The sequence below is a fragment of the Coregonus clupeaformis genome, chromosome 13 (genome assembly GCF_020615455.1).
Source record: "Coregonus clupeaformis isolate EN_2021a chromosome 13, ASM2061545v1, whole genome shotgun sequence".
Taxonomy (NCBI): Eukaryota; Metazoa; Chordata; class Actinopteri; order Salmoniformes; family Salmonidae; genus Coregonus; species Coregonus clupeaformis.
Genome location: NC_059204.1, coordinates 30,189,792 through 30,208,057, shown reverse-complemented (window position 1 = coordinate 30,208,057; position 18,266 = coordinate 30,189,792). Strand labels below are relative to the sequence as shown.

Genomic DNA, 18,266 nt, shown 5'->3' with positions numbered 1-18,266 from the left:
TAAGTTTACCCCCTTTCTTAGGCACCATGACGACCGGCGCGGACCACGGGCTATCTGATGGCTCAATGAAATCAGCCCGCAACATGTCAGCAATAGCTGTGGCTGCTGCTTCCCTCTTGGCAAGGGGAATGCGACGGGGCGAATTTTAATGGGTTGGTTGTCCCCAGTGTCGATGTCGTGCTGAACCAGGTGCGTTTGCCCTACCTCATCTTCCCCCAAGCGAAGCTATCTTTAAAGTCAAACAGCAGCTGCTTTAATTGTCTCTGTTGTCCCTCGTCCAGACCTTGACAGTTTTTCAGCCACACAGCCTCAACGGCGTCGATAACTTCCTCCTTCCCCCGTCGGGCGGATGGGGTGAAGGAGCCAGTGTGTTTTGGGCTACTGGGATGCCTGTGCTTGCACCATTATGGGGAGTGAAGGTCGTTGCCGCCGGAGACAGCTGCTGGGATGGAACAACGACCAAGGAGCAGCCGGGACGACCAGTGGAGTTTCGGCAAGCTTGGAGGAAGACGGAGGGACAGCCCTGCCCCCTGCTGGCCCTCCCGTAGGCGACATTCCCACTGTGGGCCCCCCGACAGCCTCAAAGTGCCCGAAGCTAAGTCCAACTGAGCCCCACAGTTTTTCAAAAAGTCCATCCCCAGTATACAGGGGTCCTGTACCGCTGCTACCCACACCGGACACCCCACAGTTCTCCCCCCCCACAGTCACAGACACCCGACACTTCCCTAACATGGGGGCTAGCTCCCCCGTGACAGTCCGTAGCTGGACAAAGGTCGGCTCCACCCGCACCCCAACAGGTAGTATGTCTGGTCTCACCAGGGTTACTGTAGAGCCCGTGTCGACCAGGGCCAAACATTCCACCCCCTCTACCTTGACGATGACATTGCAGAAGTCCCCAATGGTGGTACGTCCCACCACAACTACCGGACTAGGAAACACGGTGGCCGCTACACCCTGGGGAAGCAGGTCCCCACCCTCTTGCCTGCACTGCTGGGTACATCTTCTGCTTACTGTGGGTTCGGGGCGGAGGAATGGGCCCGCGCTGCCCCCTGCGCGAGAACCCGCTGTCGTTTCCCTGTTGACTGGAGAATCTGCCACACTCCCGCTGAATGTGGCCAGTCTGGCCACAACCCCAGCAGACAATGGAAGTTGAGCTGACACTGCGATGTTGTCTGGAGCCCTTCTCAATGACAAGCGAAGCGGTCTTGACTAACCCTCCCAACTCGTCGACCCACTCTGGTTTGGTGACCCCCAGCACCCCGGCCGCCGCTGCTCTCACCTCTGGTTGACTGGCAACCTCCACTCTCACTCCCTCACCCCCAGATCAGCTCCCTCTTCCTGGCTATCTCCACTGCAGCCCGCAGAGATGCTGGGTCCGACATCTGCACATGCTTACCCAGTTCGGTGGGGGGAGAGCGCTCTAATGAAACTGTCCCGTGCCAGCTCGTCTTGCACCCCAATCGACATATTTGCATAAGCCCGCCTGGTCAGGCTCAGAATATCACTTGCCAACGCCTTTAATGATTCCCCCTGAAGTCTCTTTTTGTTATTCAGTTCAATCCGCAGCATGTTGGGCTGTGCATCGCTGCCGAAACGGCCCCCAATGCCTCCACTAGCGCACCGTAGTCGCCCCTCTCGTCCGGGGCTAGCGTTAGCAGGCATTCCGACGCCTCCTCTGACAGGCTCAGGGCAAGCTGTAACCCTTTCGTCTCGTCAGACCACCTCCCGGCTCTAGCCAACAACTCGAATTGAGTGAAAAAAACTTCCCATTTACCTTGTCCATTGAACTTTGGGAGTTTAGCCGCTACCGTGGCTAATGGCAATAGGGCGCTGCCATCTCTGTTTACATAAGGAGGTCCAGCCATTTCCGCACGCGGTGACGTCGATATCTCCGTCGCCGTGGCGTCTGTTCTGGTCGAGCGGTTTGAAGGAAAACCCGCCCGTTCTGCCATCTTGCTGACTGACAATTTAACTCCCGCCATGTGGCTCTCCAGCTCTTCTACAGCCGTCATCGCCTGACCCTCCCGACCGGGTACACCCGAGCCCACAACGGCCACTTTGTCCGACTCTTCCTTAACTTTCCGCCTCGCCCGATCATCCTGACCGTAGATGCGAGTCACGCTAAAGCTAACCCACGGCCTATACTGAAACAGCTAACTCGCCTAATCTCGATCTATCCCGTCGTTCGAAAGCACTTCTGACACCAATGTAATGACCCAGCTGGGTCATAAAGTAAAAGAGAGACGGGCACCAGGTGTACAGGCAGAACACAGGTTTATTCCTAAATGGGCTATTGTTCAGGCCACAACCCACGCCGCTAAACCTCAAACATACACAAATAGAACATGTCAAATCAAGGGTCCCGAACAGAAGAGCAGAGATATGAGACCGTAACCCCTATTTAATCATTTCCAAAATCCCGCGGGATTACCCATCATACCCCCCAACCTTTCCATCTGTCCTGGCATATTTAACCCCTGCTAGTACCCATGAGAACGATAACACATCCATGAACACAGAACACAATACAGGGTCGTTACAATATTAAGAAGTACATTTCATTGGAAAAATAACTGCCTACTCTGTTTTATTGACACCACACATATACTAGGTGCACTTGATCTCTGTAGGTTGCTCTGGATAAGAGCGTCTGCTAAATGACTAAAAAATAAAAATAAAAAAAAATCTCGCACGCCCAACAAGGAGAGGAAGGCTACTTAAGTTGAAGCAGCGAATTCTGAGTGTGTGAATAATGCGACAATGATGTGCTTTTAATACAATAAGTAGGCTAACGCATACAAAGTAGAAAGATGACCGTTTCCAAATAATCTACGGGACAACAAAAATATGTTCAGCGCAAAGTTGTCTGATCTGACCGCCCGCTCCCAACGGCAGCATGAAAACTGCTGACTGCGCCGCTATGATCTCTGTCCGGACCCGCAGGTGAATGCAGCCCTCTACTTCACGCCACACATTTGCTTGTCTTGTACCAACACAAATACGTTTTAGAAGTAGGCCTACTAGACAATATCTGAAACAAGCAGCAGCTCATAGACCAGACAGCGTGATGTCATTGAGATCCTGTGGATGAGATGTAGTGGCCTAGTTGGTGGTGAAAGTTTATTTGGAACCTATAGGCTATAACGTTTGAACCTGCAGCCAGCCAGATTGGCCTACTACTGCACAATCAGTGACTTGACTCGCTGGCAACAATTTAAAGCGCATTCTCCCCTTCTTAACTGGCCCTCTAATTTGTTTGCTTGATCTGAACCATTGGGATTTTATTAGTGTATACAAGGAGTGCTTTCAGGGTCCCAGGTAGGCCGTGTTTGCTCACCAAGTCCCTCCAGAGACCGTACAAGAACATATACAGGGCTCGACATTAAATCTTGTCCGCTTGCCCAGGGCAAGTAAAACAAAATTGTTAGACAAGCAGATTACAGATTGAAGTTGGCCGAATGGACAAGATTAAAAAAATTAAAAATAACGCTACAAATCACAATATCTAACAATCAGGTTACTCCGATCATAATTGGATCAAAGTGTCTTTCGGATGCAATGTTTTACTCACCGTCCTCCCAGTCTCTGCACAGCGCATCGGGGTATAATTATTGTAGGCCTGCATTGACAGGCACGAGCGTTCTTTCAATCATGCGGTCAGTCACGAGATGCATTCTTTAGATCAAAACAAGCTGCATTTGCACATTTGTTGATAATAATTTCTAGTGAGTTATTTTCCCAGTTATAGCTCACTTTTGGTCAGCAATGAAAATCCTGAAAAGGTAATGATGTGTGCATCACCGGAGTGTGCCAGTGGTCCATTGCCAGAGGCGAGAGAGCAAGAGAACGATTTGCTCAGCAGGTAAGATAATGATATACAACAGACTAACTAGATAGCCAATTCAAAACATAGTGTAGTTTGGCTGGTTAACTATTTAGCATGCATTAATGTCATGTCTGATGTCCTAAAATAACTTTCCACCGGCACTCGTATATAACTGAAAATGGCCAAGCGCTCAAAATTGGCTAGGATTCTCCTCTATTCAATACTGGCCATGTAATTTTGACCAACTTAACAAATATTATTTGTTTTATTGACAAGTAACTCCTATGCTGTCAAGATCTCCCCTGATCACTGAAGATTCTTACCTTACAAATTACAGTGCATTCGGAAGGTATTCAGACCCCTTGACTTTGTCCACATTGTTACGTTACAGCCTTATTCTAAAATGGATTACATTGTCCCCCCCCTCATCATCATCAATCTACACACAATACCCCATAATGACAAAGCAAAAACAGGTTTTTAGAACGGAAATATGACATTTACATAAGTATTCAGATCCTTTACTCAGTACTTTGTTGAAGCACCTTTGACAGCGATTCTTGGGTATGACGCTACAAGCTTGGCACACCTGTATTTGGGGAGTTTCTCACATTCTTCTCTGCAGATCCTGTCAAGCTCTGTCAGGTTGGATGGGGAGCGTTGGGGAGCGTCTCTGCACAGCTACAGTTGAAGTCGGAAGTTTACATACACTTACGTTGGAGTCATTAAAACTTGTTTTTCAACCACTCCATACATTTTTTTGTTAACAAACTATAGTTTTGGCAAGTCGGTTAGGACATCTACTTTGTGCATGACACAAGTAATTTTTCCAACAATTGTTTACAGACAGATTATTTCACTGTATCACAATTCCAGTGGGTCAGAAGTTTACATACACTAAGTTGACTGTGCCTTTAAACAGCTTGGAAAATTCCAGAAAATGATGTTATGGCTTTAGAAGCTTCTGATAGGCTAAATGACATAATTTGAGTCAATTAAGGTGTACCTGGATGTATTTCAAGGCCTACCTTCAAACTCAGCGCCCCTTTGCTTTACATCATGGGAAAATCAAAAGAAATCAGCCAAGACCTCAGAAAAAAATGGTAGACCTCCACAAGTCTGGTTCATCCTTGGGAGCAATTTCCAAAACGCCTGAAGGTACCACGTTCATCTGTACAAACAATAGTACGCAATTATAAACACCATGGGACCACGCAGCCATCATACCGCTCAGGAAGGAGACGTGTTCTGTCTCCTAGAGATTAACGTACGTTGGTGCGAAAAGTGCAAATCAATCCCAGAACAACAGCAAAGGACCTTGTGAAGATGCTGGAGGAAACAGGTACAAAAGTATCTATATCCACAGTAAAACAAGTCCTATATCGACATAATCTGAAAAGCCGCTCAGCAAGGAAGAAGCCACTGCTCCAAAACCGCCATAAAAAAGCCAGACTACGGTTTGCAACTGCACATGGGGACAAAGATCGTACTTTTTGGAGAAATGTCCTCTGGTCTGATGAAACAAAAATATAACTGTTTGGCCATAATGACATTTACGTCATTTAGCAGATGGTCTTATCCAGAGCGACTTACAAATTGGTGCATTCAACTTATGATAGCCAGTGGGACAAACACTTTTTTTTTTTTTTTTTTTTTTTATGGGGGTGGGGGAAGAAGGATTACTTTATACTAGTCCAGGTATTCCTTAAAGAGGTAGGGTTTCAAGTGTCTCCAGAAGGCGGTCAGTGACTCTGCTGTCCTGGCGTCGTGGGGTGCCAGAGCAGCGAATAGCTTTGACTGGGCTGAGTGAGAACTGTGCTTCCGTAGAGGTAGGGGAGCTAGCAGGCCAGAGGTGGATGAACGTAGTTCCCTCGTTTGGGTGTAGGGTCTGATCAGAGCCTGAATGTAAGGAGGTGCCGTTCCCCTCACAGCTCCGTAGGCAAGCACCATGGTCTTGTAGTAGATGCGAGCCTCAACTGGAAGCCAGTGGAGTGTGCGGAGGAGCGGGTGACATGAGAGAACTTGGGAAGGTTGAACACCAGACGGGCTGCAGCGTTCTGGATAAGTTGAAGGGGTTTAATGGCACAGGCAGGGAGCCCAGCCAACAGCGAGTTGCAGTTTTTTTTATGGGGGGGTGGGGGAGGGGGGGTAGAAGGATTATTGACCATTGTTATGTTTGGAGGAAAAAGGGGAATGCTTGCAAGCCGAAGAACACCATCCCAACCGTGAAGCACGGGGGTGGCAGCATCATGCTGTGGGGGTGCTTTGCTGCAGGAGGGACTGGTGCACTTCACAAAATAGATGGCATCATGAGGAAGGAAAATTAGGTGGATATATTGAAGCAACATCTCAAGACATCAGTTAGGAAGTTAAAGCTTGGTCGCAAATGCGTCTTCCAAATGGACAATGACCCCAAGCATACTTCCAAAGTTGTAGCAAAATGGCTTAAGGACAACAAAGTCAAGGTATTGGAGTGGCTATCACAAAGCCCGGACCTCAATCCTATAGAAAATGCCTCAAATACCTCATTAAATGGGGGCATAGACTATATAAACCTTCTGGTATTTTGTTTCTACAACAGAATCACACATCAGTGCTTTTCTGTGTGATAAAATCCAGAGACCTTACCATATAAGAAAGGTTTAGCCTCTCATGGATGGACCACACAATCTTCTGAAGAACAACACATGGTGCAACCAGAAGGAGAACCCGTTCTTATCTTTTATACACATTTTGAAAAATCTGTCTTTGGGGAATCCAGAGAGATCCGCTCAAACAGAGACACTTCCAGTTCCCAGAGTAAAACATCCACCACAATGTTATGCCTATAAAATAAACCAGTGTGATATGAGATCCATCATCTGATGCCTGTTGCTAGGAGAGCTTTGAAAAGATGGTGTGGACTGCTATAAAAATGTCTGATACCCATGCTATACTAAATAGCAGCATAGTAAATCATGCACTTCTACTGACACAGGGGATAGAGGATGATGATGAACTGGAAACTCAGGACATCAGTGTGTCCCAAATGGCACCCTATTCCCTATATAGTGCACTACTTTTGACCAGGGGCCATGGTGTATTACTTAGGGAAAAGGGCACCATTTGGGACGCCGCCCATACCTGCAGCATAAACATCACACACAAAGCCCAACATCTGAGAACAATGCATGCCTCTCTTGGCCTACAAGGTAACCAGTTTCAAAAAGCACCACATTTTCATTCATATCACTCACAGGACATCAAACTTATCCCTCCTAAATAGTCATTTTTATCAACTGTTTGTTTATGTTTGAGGACTAAAACATGTTTGTTAGAGAGAGTTTGTTGTCACTTTGTATTATGTACGCACTCTCTGAAAAGGTGCAAAGAGTACTTTCTAGTCATTGAGTGAAAACAAACAGTGGATCAGTGAAAATAAAATAGGCTTTTGAACTGGGCTGTAGGTCGTGTTTAACCGATTGTACTTTGAAAAATGCTTGCAATTCAAAATGTTATGCAGCTAAACACAGTAGGCTCCTTAGGGATCTAGTATAGCAAAAGAAGTGCCAACACAGCTGCGACTCAAGTTTTAATGGGCTGAGGTTTGGATTGTCAGAGAATAACAGTGACTAAAACTGCTGATGGATTGCTAAATGCTGATGTTTACATAATGAAGTTCTGTATCTGTGGGATGACTGGGGAATGAAAGGACGATGGATAATGTAAGTATTCTAAAAGTAGAAGCAGACAACCACATTTACATTTAGGAGAGAGATTCTCCTTCCTCACAAAACTCCTAACAGTAATCAAACGGACAGTCACAGAGAGATACTATTGAAAATAGTTGGCCTGAGCCCGGCCCTATAATAGGTCAACAATTGCATAATAATTTAACATTACAAGATGCAGCTTTCAGAAAACTAAAAAAGGAGACTATAACGTTAATGAATGATCTTCGTGACGTCATTTAAATATGATTGACAACTCACTCACGCAGTAACGTTAGTTAGCGTGCTTGCTCTCATGTTGTTGGATAGCCAACTAGCTTAGTAACTTCAGTACACACAACACAAATAAAAATAATAGCTAGATGGTTCATTCATATTTTCCTGCTAACAAAACCAACTCCGTGACTGGCTGGATGAATGGTTAAAACACTGCTCCTCATCAACTCGTGCTTTAGCATGCTAGCTAGCTAAATTACTCCAGCTAGCTAACAGTAGTTAGCTACTTTAGCTTTCTGACTCTTGAGAAATTCAAACCAAGAACACACAGCTTAGCTAGCTTCAGCTTGCTTACCTCTGCTGTCCGCAGTGATGGAGGTTTCTTTAAAGCTTGTTTGAAATAATTGTCCATTGATCCAGTCATTGTCATAACTTCACACCAGAATCAAATCCTCAGGAGATCCCAGTCTCACTTTTTAAGGCCGATACCGCTAAACTTCCATCCTGTTGCTCTTTCCTCGCCCGAGCATGGAGTGAAAATGCCTTGTAAAAATGACCACAAGACTAACCTCTAGAACGCAACTGTTCCCCATAAAATTTACCAAAAGTAAATAATACAAAAATGGATGTGAAAATCCTTGTGTAGAACGAGATGCATCTTTAGCATCCAGTTAGAAAGTTGCCTCCCTCTGATCATCAGTTCTTCATTTGGGACGAGTTGATTTCTGTCTCGACGCCGGAGTCGAATCTTTGATCCCTCCTGTTCATTGACAGCTCAAGAACGCAGAGGAGGCTATCGAACAAATTGCGCTCGAGCTGCGACTAGTGTATAAAAATAAAACAGTAATAACGTTATATTATTCAACAAAACGTACATCAAAAGGAAGTTAATAGTAAAACAGTAGATAATGCGCAAACTAGCCCTTCACTTCTTCAGCTTGCCTTGAGCAACAGGCTACTCTATCTGTGGGATAGCTGCTAACGTTTCCTCACTCCTCCCAGTTCTCAAAAACCAATCTCATCAGCTGATAAACCCTCGGCTTTGAAGTGTTTTTCAGAGCCACCAACTCTCTGTCCTTCTTGCAAAATCAAGCCAACTGTTTTCTATACTGTAAGATATTACACTACACGTGTTAAGCTCCTGCATAAATAAAATATTAGTCTATCAGCTTCAGGTAGCTGGGAGTCGGTTTTTGTTATGCATTAAAAAAGTCACTCCTTGTTGCGCTCGGTCGTCATTAGTTACCACAGCCACAAAGTCATAAACTGTACATTTTAACTTCTTAAAATGTGATTTTAAACCTAACCTTAACCAGACTACTAACCTTATGCCTAACTCTAACCTTAAATTAAGACCAAAAAGCAGATGTTTGTTTTCATGGGTTTAAACGATATAGCAAATGTTGACTTTGTGGCTGTGGTAACTAGTGGAAAACGTTGCGCTCACTCCCTCGTTGATGTCCAGAATATCGCGAGAGAAACATATTACTTTCCATCACTGACAGCAGTGAAAATAATAACATTTACATCATTTAGCAGACGCTCTTATCCAGAGCGACTTACAAATTGGTGCATTCAATTTATGATAGCCAGTGGGACAACCACCTTTATTTATTTTTATGGGGGGTGGGGGAAGAAGGATTACTTTATACTATACCAATTATTCCTTAAAGAGGTAGGGTTTCAAGTGTCTCCGGAAGGTGGTCAGTGACTCCGCTGTCCTGGCGTTGTGGGGGAGCTTGTTCCACCATTGGGGTGCCAGAGCAGCGAAAAGCTTTGACTGGGCTGAGCGGGAACTGTGCTTCCGTAGAGGTAGGGGAGCTAGCAGGCCAGAGGTGGATGAACATAGTTCCCTCGTTTGGGTATAGGGTCTGATCAGAGCCTGAAGGTAAGGAGGTGCCATTCCCCTCACAGCTCCGTAGGCAAGCACCATGGTCTTGTAGTAGATGCGAGCCTCAACTGGAAGCCAGTGGAGTGTGCGGAGGAGCGGGTGACATGAGAGAACTTGGGAAGGTTGAACACCAGACGGGCTGCAGCGTTCTGGATAAGTTGAAGGGGTTTAATGGCACAGGTAGGGAGCCCAGCCAACAGCGAGTTGCAGTAATCCAGACGGGAGATGACAAGTGCCTGGATTAGGACCTGTGCCGCTTTCTGTGTAAGGTAGGGTCGTACTCTGCAAATGTTGTAGAGCATGAACCTGCAGGATCGGGTCACCGCTTTGATGTTAGCGGAGAACGACAGGGTGTTGTCCAGGGTCACGCCAAGGTTATTTGCACTCTGGGAGGAGGACACAATGGAGTTGTCAACCGTGATGGCGAGATCATGGAGGGGGCAGTCCTTCCCCGGGAGGAAAAGCAGCTCCGTCTTGCCGAGGTTCAGCTTGAGGTGGTGATCCGACATCCACACTGATATGTCTGCCAGACATGCAGAGATGCGATTCGCCACCTGGTTATCAGAAGGGGGAAAAGGAGAAAATGAATTGTGTGTCGTCTGCATAGCAATGATAGGAGAGACCAAGTGAGGATATGACAGAGCCAAGTGACTTGTTGTATAGAGAGAATAGGAGAGGGCCTAGAACTGAGCCCTGGGGGACACCAGGGTGAGAGCACGTGGTGCGGAGACAGATTCTCGCCACGCCACCTGGTAGGAGCGACCTGTCAGGTAGGACGCAATCCAAGAGTGAGCAGGGATCGAGTGTAGGTTTTTTGAGGAGGGGTGCAACTCTCGCTCTCTTGAAGACGGAAGGGACATGGCCAGCGGTCAAGGATGAGTTGATGAGCGAGGTGAGATGGGAGAAGGTCTCCGGAAATGGTCTGGAGAAGAGAGGAGGGGATAGGGTCAAGCGGGCAGGTTGTTGGGCGGCCGGCCAGCACAACAGCATCCAAAGTAGTTTGTAGAGTGTAAGACTAAGACGTTGTTGGGGGGAGCTAAACTGACATATGGAATTGTTTAAGATGGTCATACTATGGATCACTTAGCTATGTGATTCAGAATTTTAGGACCCCTTTAGGTATCAAAAATATATATAAAAAAATGTGGGGACAAAATATTGATTTTGGCCTTGACTACTAAAGCCCAAAGAAATGCATTGAATAACACATTCAAAACTCATGAAATATATATTTACACATATTTAACCCCTTTTTGAGAATCTCCCCTTTCCACAGTGGGGTCCAATTAGTTTGTAGTCCAAACAGAAGGTGACACATCGACAGTACCGACGAGGTCAAACCGTTCGGACACTACAGACGTTTTTGTGATAAGACCAATTTTCGGGATGTCTCATGTTCTGAAACACCGCTCTTCGCTCTGCCACCCTTCAATGCAGATGTGGAAGTGCGACACTGGCAGATGCGGTGGATTGAGACACATCCAATGCAAAAAAAAAAACATCTCGCTTACATTGATGGATTTTGATAGGGATTTTTTTAATGTAATTTAGATTGAAATGACTCAAGGGGGTTAAGGGCATATAATCCAACAACCCTTCAAGGCATTTATTTGGTCTGATTTAATTTATATACGATTTAATGCCTAAATCATGCACGAGACCGTGAGTGACAACGCCAACCTTCGTTGTTTAACAGTTTTTTGGCATGTTGAAAACCGCTCAATGTAACTAAAATTAAAGTCAACCCATGATATTAAAGGCTCTTTAGTGACCAGGCTATTAAAAAAGCTCCCAAGGCACTTCCCTATGTGAAAAAGGTAATGCAGTAAGCTGCAGTAATTTTGTTCGCCATTTCCCTTTTAATTGGCATCATTCTTACTGAAATGAAACATGAATTTGGACTGAAACATTAATACTGAAAGTATGTACTGAGACACTTGCATCTACAACATTGGCATCTTTATTGCACAACATTCCCTTAAAATTGGGAAAGTATCATTTTAGAAACAATTCATATTCAAAAGACATTATGTACAAATAAATGGAAATAAACTGAATATGTACAATTTACATGAACCGTTACACACCATACTAAATCATTTATTCATATTCATGTATAAAGAGAACAGTAGATATAAAGTCATACCTCAGAGAAATAATCAGGGGCTTTACAAAATGCAATAAGAAGAACATATCCCGAAGTGCCTAGCATCTTACATGATATGCATGTAAAAATCATTTCAACCAGCAAAATAAAAATTATTCAGAAGCCCCTGATCCATTCATGCCACATGTCCATTAAGACTCCATTGCATGGCACACTCTCCAGACAAAGTACTTCCAAATCAAATGCAACATCAATTATCATGGTTGGTAAAAATATTTGTAAAAAAAAAAAATTACAACAAATCTGTGGTATAGATTTGTGGTTTTGCACCTTGCTTTTGTAAAATCAATGCAGCGTAAAAAAAAAAAATTTGCTAACATATATTCCACAAACTCTCCCTTTGTAGCATGCAATACAGCCGTAAACATGGTATAATGGTGGCAAAGCAATACAAATGTTTTAAACTTGTGAAAATATTTCAGTTTGAAAATATATGTAGATCATTATTTAGAAATTAGTTATTGTTGTATTCCAAAGATAAATACAAAAAGGTTTTCCCCATTTTAAAATATGAAATTATTAACATCCCTTTTTCAATAGAGTACAGCATTGGGTTCGCATTTTTATTTGAACATTCCACTGATTAAAAATACAAATAATTATCTCAGGCTTTTCTAGTGGGCAACTATAAAAAGCGTGTAGCATCGATTTCCCACTAAATATCTGAGGTAGTGCTGTACCTGTGATCAAGCGTGTCAAAGCTACACGTATCATTTTTCAAACTGCAGTTAAGAATTCAAATGAAATGTGTATAAATTACCCAGATATGACCTCCAGGCCTAAGTTTATATAATTAGTGTAGTTCATTTTCAAATGAAATCCAATGAATTATGGATCATTGAGGGAAACATTTCAGGTCAAGTACACTTGTAAACAAATACATGAAGAACACAGAAACATAATTGACAAAGTGAATTTGATCATATTCTCTATAATATTTACTACAAGTAACAAAAAAACTCATCCTATCTATCACCTGTGCTTCCTGGATAAACGGGTTAAAAAAATTGCATTGATTGAATTGATGTCTTGATTATTATTCATACTCAACAGAAAAAGTATTTGGCTTTCTTGTCCTTTAACAGGGTTAAAATCATCTGGATGCAGAGGAAGGGGAAAACATTCAAAAATAAGAGAATGCGCCACAGCATTCCTCTCTGGCCTGGAGTGGGCCAGCAGAGCTTCATCTCTTACAAGCAGAGGGAACCGTGGACAATGCTGTCCCCTTGTGGCAGTATGTCTGTATGCCCAGTGGCAGCAGCAGTAGTAGCCAAGGTCTCGGATCCATCTAGGAGGCCCTTCTGCATCTCAAATGAAACCCTATTCCCTACATAGTGTACAACTTTTGAATAGTATGCAATTTGGGATGCACACCCTGTCCAGGAGACTGCACACCCTGTCCAGGAGACTGCACTGCACCGGCCCTCTCAGAGCATCAGCAGGACGTCAGTGGACAGGGTCAAGCCGACATGTCGGGTCAGGGTGGAGCACAGTATCCTGCTCCTCCAGTCCACAGTCACACTCCATCTCTGGCTTTGGTTCCATCTATTATAGCAGTATTTGGGCCACATAGGGAGAGTGAGTGCTTGCCACTGCTGCCAGCAGGGGAAGGTCACTGGACTCAATACTGAAATGACAAGAGCCATGCTTAGAATATTGTACATAGTTGAGCAACAGAACAACAAGCCAAGGGTATATTCTCCTAACTCAGTTACTATGATTGTTATTAAGATGTGAATAACACAGTGCAGTATTTTAAAGGCCCAGTGCAGTCAAACACTTGATTTCCCTGTGTTTTATATGCACTGAGTGTACAAAACATTAATGACACCTTCCTAATATTGAGTTGCGCATGAGGTTGGAATAATACTGTCAAATTGTGAACATTATGATAATGCCCTTTTAGTGTAAAAGCTGTTTGAAAAGACTGCCTGAAATTTCAGCATGTTTTGGTTGGATGGAGTTTTGGCCTGCCTGGTGACATCACCAGGCGGTAAATAAGTTAATAGACCAATAAGAAAGAGTTCCAAACCTCTCTGCCAATAACAACTCTGTCCTAGCAAAATTCTTGAGAAATTGCTCTAGCTAAGAAGCTACTTTTGACCATTTTAAATGAAAACAATCACAGTTAGGTACTTAATTGTTACCCAGAAATGATTTGATATTGAGATAAAAACAGCTGCATTGGGCCTTTAAGAACAGAAAGACAACATGGATTACAATACTTATATTTTAGAATAAATGGTACCCTATTCCCATAGGGCTCTAGTCAAAAATAGTGCACTATATAGGGAATAGGTGTCATTTTGGATGCAGAGCCACTGTATAAAGACGGTTTAGGTGCTCACCCCAGGACCATCCCCAGCTCCTTGACGTGCACTCTAGTCTGTCCCTTCAGGTACTCTGCCAGCATTTTACTCTTGAAGTAGATCTCCTGGAGTCTGTCCTCAAGGTGCATTATGCACTGAGGAGAGGGATGTCAATCTAATTACAACTTTATTACTGATTACCCTTGTGTTAATGATTAACCTTTTGTTACTGAATAGATTTTTTTTACAATGCTAATAACTGCATAGTTATTTGGCATTTGTATGAACTTACAAAGTTGGGGGAGAGGTTAATCTTGTAAAGCAGGTGGGTGGACTGGAGCAGGCTGGACACGAGGCTGGACACCAGGACCTCCTTCCCCAGTTTGTTGTTGTCCGTGGCTCGTCTCTGGCTGCTGGCTACCTGCACCGTCCACTTATCAGTGTCTGCGATAATGCAGACCGCCTCTGCAATGGGCTCATCCAACACTGGATGCTGCGAAAAGAATAAGAAAACTTTTGGCTCCGACAGATGCAGACCAGATACAGTGGTGCTCTCCTGTTGATGCCTTATGTTCCTCAAGCAAGCATAAAAAGGAATTAGTTAGTTAGGCTCTCATGAAGACTCATAATCCAGTTAACACAAGCTTCAGTGCTTCAGGTATAAAGCAGTCTCTTACCTGTACAGCGTGGGCTAATTCTGACATGAGGCCCTGCCTTAGTTTGTCATCGTTGGGCATCCCCTGCAGAACAAAGTCTGGCACATAGGTTGTGCAGTACCCTCCGAACAGTGACCTCCCAAAGTTGGCAATGCTCGGTTTGGAGAAATGCTCCACCAACTTTGACCTGTTGATTTAAAACATGGCATAGATAGACAACATCAAAACATATTCTAACCCAGAAATGTAACTCCCATAGAAGTTGATATGTGTCTTGAAAACATAATATGAAGGCAAACACGTTTTTAATGTTGACATCAATAGCACTGTGTGTATCTCACCCAGGGAAGGGGATCTCCACCTCCTCCTGCCACTCGTCTGGCTCCTGATCCTCTCTGTAGTAGGTGCGGCCATCACTCTGCCTGTGGATATCCTGCCCTGCGTCTTCGCTCTCGCTGTCCCCCAGCGCACTGTCTGAACTCTCGTTCCGGGGGATCTCACAGTCATTAAGCGGGGCTCCCTTCTTTTGTTGGCCCCCTTTGTGGTCCCCTTCCGGGACGGTTACTGAAATCAGGATGCCCATGTCCTGCTCAGCAGAACAACTTCTACAGGAGCGTGATTTCGATGTGTCTATGGAGCCACACCTACACCTGGTCTGGACGTCAGCCTCCCTCCCACACCTGGTCTGGACGTCAGCCTCCCCCCTACACCTGGTCTGGACGTCAGCCTCCCCCTACACCTGGTCTGGACGTCAGCCTCCCCCTACACCTGGTCTGGACGTCAGCCTCCCTCCCACACCTGGTCTGGACGTCAGCCTCCCCCCTACACCTGGTCTGGACGTCAGCCTCCCCCCTACACCTGGTCTGGACGTCAGCCTCCCTCCCACACCTGGTCTGGACGTCAGCCTCCCCCCTACACCTGGTCTGGACGTCAGCCTCCCCCCTACACCTGGTCTGGACGTCAGCCTCCCCCCTACACCTGGTCTGGACGTCAGCCTCCCCCCCACCCACACCCACCTGCCCTGTCCCCTTCTGTCCCTGATCCCCCTGCTCCTTACAGCAACTGCTACTCTGGACTCCCGAAGGGTCCAGCAGCTCTTTCTGGGTTTTGTCTGTGCCGCTTGACAAGTCCAGGCATTTCACCACGTCGTCTATAGTCCTGGTCTCTACAGGGTTGTCATCACTGAAGTACTCGTCGAACAGCTCCAAGCACCCCTCCTCGCTGACAGGGTTCCACTGGGGCATCTTACTGGAGACACGCATCAGAGTCTTCTTTCCGCCCGCGTTGGTCTTGGTTTGGTCCGGTGATGTGCTGGTAGTAGACTTCACCATATGATCGCCGCCTTCGCCGCACCCACTCTGCTGCTGCTGTTCTTGTTGTTGTTTTAGCGGTTGTTGTAGTAGCGGTTGTTGTAGAGGTTGCTGTTGTTGTTGTAGCGGTTGTTGTTGTAGCGGTTGTTGTTGTTGTTGTAGCAGTTGCTGTTGTTGTTGTTGTAGCAGTTGCTGTTGTTGTAACGGTTGTTGTTGTTGTAGCAGTTGCTGCCGCTGTTTCTCCTTGATGCATTTCTTGTGCTTCTTAATGTCCTCCTCCAGCTTCCTCCTCCTGCTCTCTGTGTCTGACCCTGGAGACTGGGGGTCGCCGATGAGAAACAGCACTTTGGTGGCAGGCTCCTCCTGGTGGTTTGACAGAAAGGGGCCGGGTACAGGTACAGGTATGGTCTTGTCAGGGGGCTTCTTCTCCAGTGGTATCCCTGAAGAGCGGAACACCTTGATGGGCAGACTCCCCATCTCCTCCTTCTCGCTGGCCTTGACCTCTAGCTCGGCCTCAGGCTTCGTCTCCAGCAGCACACAGGCCTGCTCCCTGGGGAAGGCCGAGCCCACACGCACCACTGTTTCCAGCTTGGCCTCCACACAGGCGGTTGGTGACTCCTTGAGCGGCGTGGGCTCACTAACATCCTCCGTGTGGATGATGGGCACAGCGTTAGTGTTGGTGTTGTGGCTGGAGTGGGCCTGGGCCTGCAGGCCACTTCTCTTGGAGCCCTGGCTGTTGTTACTACTGTCTCCCTCCTCAGGGTCTGTGTCTGTGTAGGTGCTGCTCTGTAGGCTGTTGTTGCTGTCTGAGCGGTAGCTGCTGTCCTCTCGGGGCTCGGAACCCTGGCTCAGGTAGTTTCCGCTGGGCTTGTGCACGGTGACCAGCACATAGTCTGACTCCTCCACCTCCCCACGCTGCAGCGAGGTGGTGATGAGAGAGCCTGGAATGACGATGGCCTCGTCCTCAGCGCTGTCCAGCATGTGGGTCTCCAGCAGCTCCGAGCAGCGGATGAAGTAGGTGAGCACATAGAGGAGTCTCTGGACTAGCTCCCGTCTCCGACCCACCACCACCGTCCTGGACAGACGCACCGGGGAGCCGATGGCCCCATACAAGTCACCTAAAGGCACAAGACACCACAGTTATAATAATAATAATAATAATAATAATAATAATAATATGCCATTTAGCAGACGCTTTTATCCAAAGCGACTTACAGTCATGCGTGCATACATTTTTGTGTATGGGTGGTCCCAGGGATCGAACCCACTACCTTGGCGTTACAAGCGCCGTGCTCTACCAGCTGAGCTACAGAGGACCACCAAGAGTTAACCAACAGTTAACTACACATTTCTTATTTTCACTTTGTTGCATATGTAAAGCCACATTTAGAATATGAAAATGTGGTCAAATATGTATAGCTTATTTTTTCCATTTAACATTTGGGAGAGTGAAGGAAATCTCCAACAGCATGTATCCTGTTCAACCACTAGGTGGAGTTGTACACCAACGTTCCAAACTGTTGCCTGTACTGAAATGAAGCCCACTATCTGGTATTTACAGCTAGTTATTGCTAAGGATAGGAGCATATTTTAATAGTTGACTATACAGAGATATTATTTACCATGAACTGAGTGATAGAGTTTTTTACCATCAGACAGCTTGAAAAAGCTATAATAACAAACACGTTGGAATGTAATTTAAGGATTTTGAGCACTGGCTAGTTGACTGCGATTTCTAATAGCCTGGGTAACATTTGGGTAAAAAATCTTTGCCTTGGGTTATTTGAAAATACACAATTTCACAGGCCTGTGGAGCTAGTTTGGCACATTTCCTACTAGCTTGGTCTGAAAAGTACAAGCCTCTGGCAAGATTAATCTCCATCCCACATGTGCGTGGACTCCCTCATTCTGTTCTATCTATCAGAAACACATAAGACTGAAGAGGTTTTCAACCAGAGTCCTGGCCTGTAGTCTGTTCTTACCGAGCTGGGCCCACAGTGGGTTGTACGGGTGGCTCTTGGCCAGCCTATCCACGCTCTGAGACGAGTGTTTCTCCAGGAACATCTTGATGGGCGGCTGTCCGTTGGGCATGACAGTGGGCACCCAGGCCAGGTGGTTGGTGAGGATGGCTGTGAGGAGGGCAGGGAGGAACCTGGGAGAAGAAGAGAGAGCGGTCGGGTC

At 45.8% G+C, this 18,266-nt stretch overlaps 2 protein-coding genes across 3 annotated transcripts in view; both read right to left on the bottom strand.

Moving 5' to 3' along the window:
* LOC121580109 (rap guanine nucleotide exchange factor 6-like) overlaps positions 1 to 8,932 on the bottom strand; it is a 168,016-nt gene extending 159,084 nt beyond the window's left edge. For both annotated transcript variants that reach the window (XM_045224327.1, XM_045224328.1), the window contains exon 1: positions 8,108 to 8,932. In XM_045224327.1, the coding sequence (XP_045080262.1) occupies positions 8,108 to 8,182 (75 nt within the window). In that variant the 5' untranslated portion in view covers positions 8,183 to 8,932. The remainder of the gene's footprint in view (positions 1 to 8,107) is intronic.
* Positions 8,933 to 11,587: 2,655 nt separating this feature from the next.
* LOC121579231 (folliculin-interacting protein 1-like) overlaps positions 11,588 to 18,266 on the bottom strand; it is a 47,497-nt gene continuing 40,818 nt past the window's right edge. Inside the window, exons 13-20 of the mRNA XM_045224326.1 lie at positions 18,068 to 18,237; positions 16,315 to 17,203; positions 15,544 to 16,086; positions 15,117 to 15,425; positions 14,797 to 14,962; positions 14,412 to 14,612; positions 14,159 to 14,274; positions 11,588 to 13,437 (exon numbers count right to left, since the gene is read on the bottom strand). Coding sequence (XP_045080261.1) covers positions 13,359 to 13,437; positions 14,159 to 14,274; positions 14,412 to 14,612; positions 14,797 to 14,962; positions 15,117 to 15,425; positions 15,544 to 16,086; positions 16,315 to 17,203; positions 18,068 to 18,237 — 2,473 coding nt within the window. The 3' untranslated portion in view covers positions 11,588 to 13,358. The remainder of the gene's footprint in view (positions 13,438 to 14,158; positions 14,275 to 14,411; positions 14,613 to 14,796; positions 14,963 to 15,116; positions 15,426 to 15,543; positions 16,087 to 16,314; positions 17,204 to 18,067; positions 18,238 to 18,266) is intronic.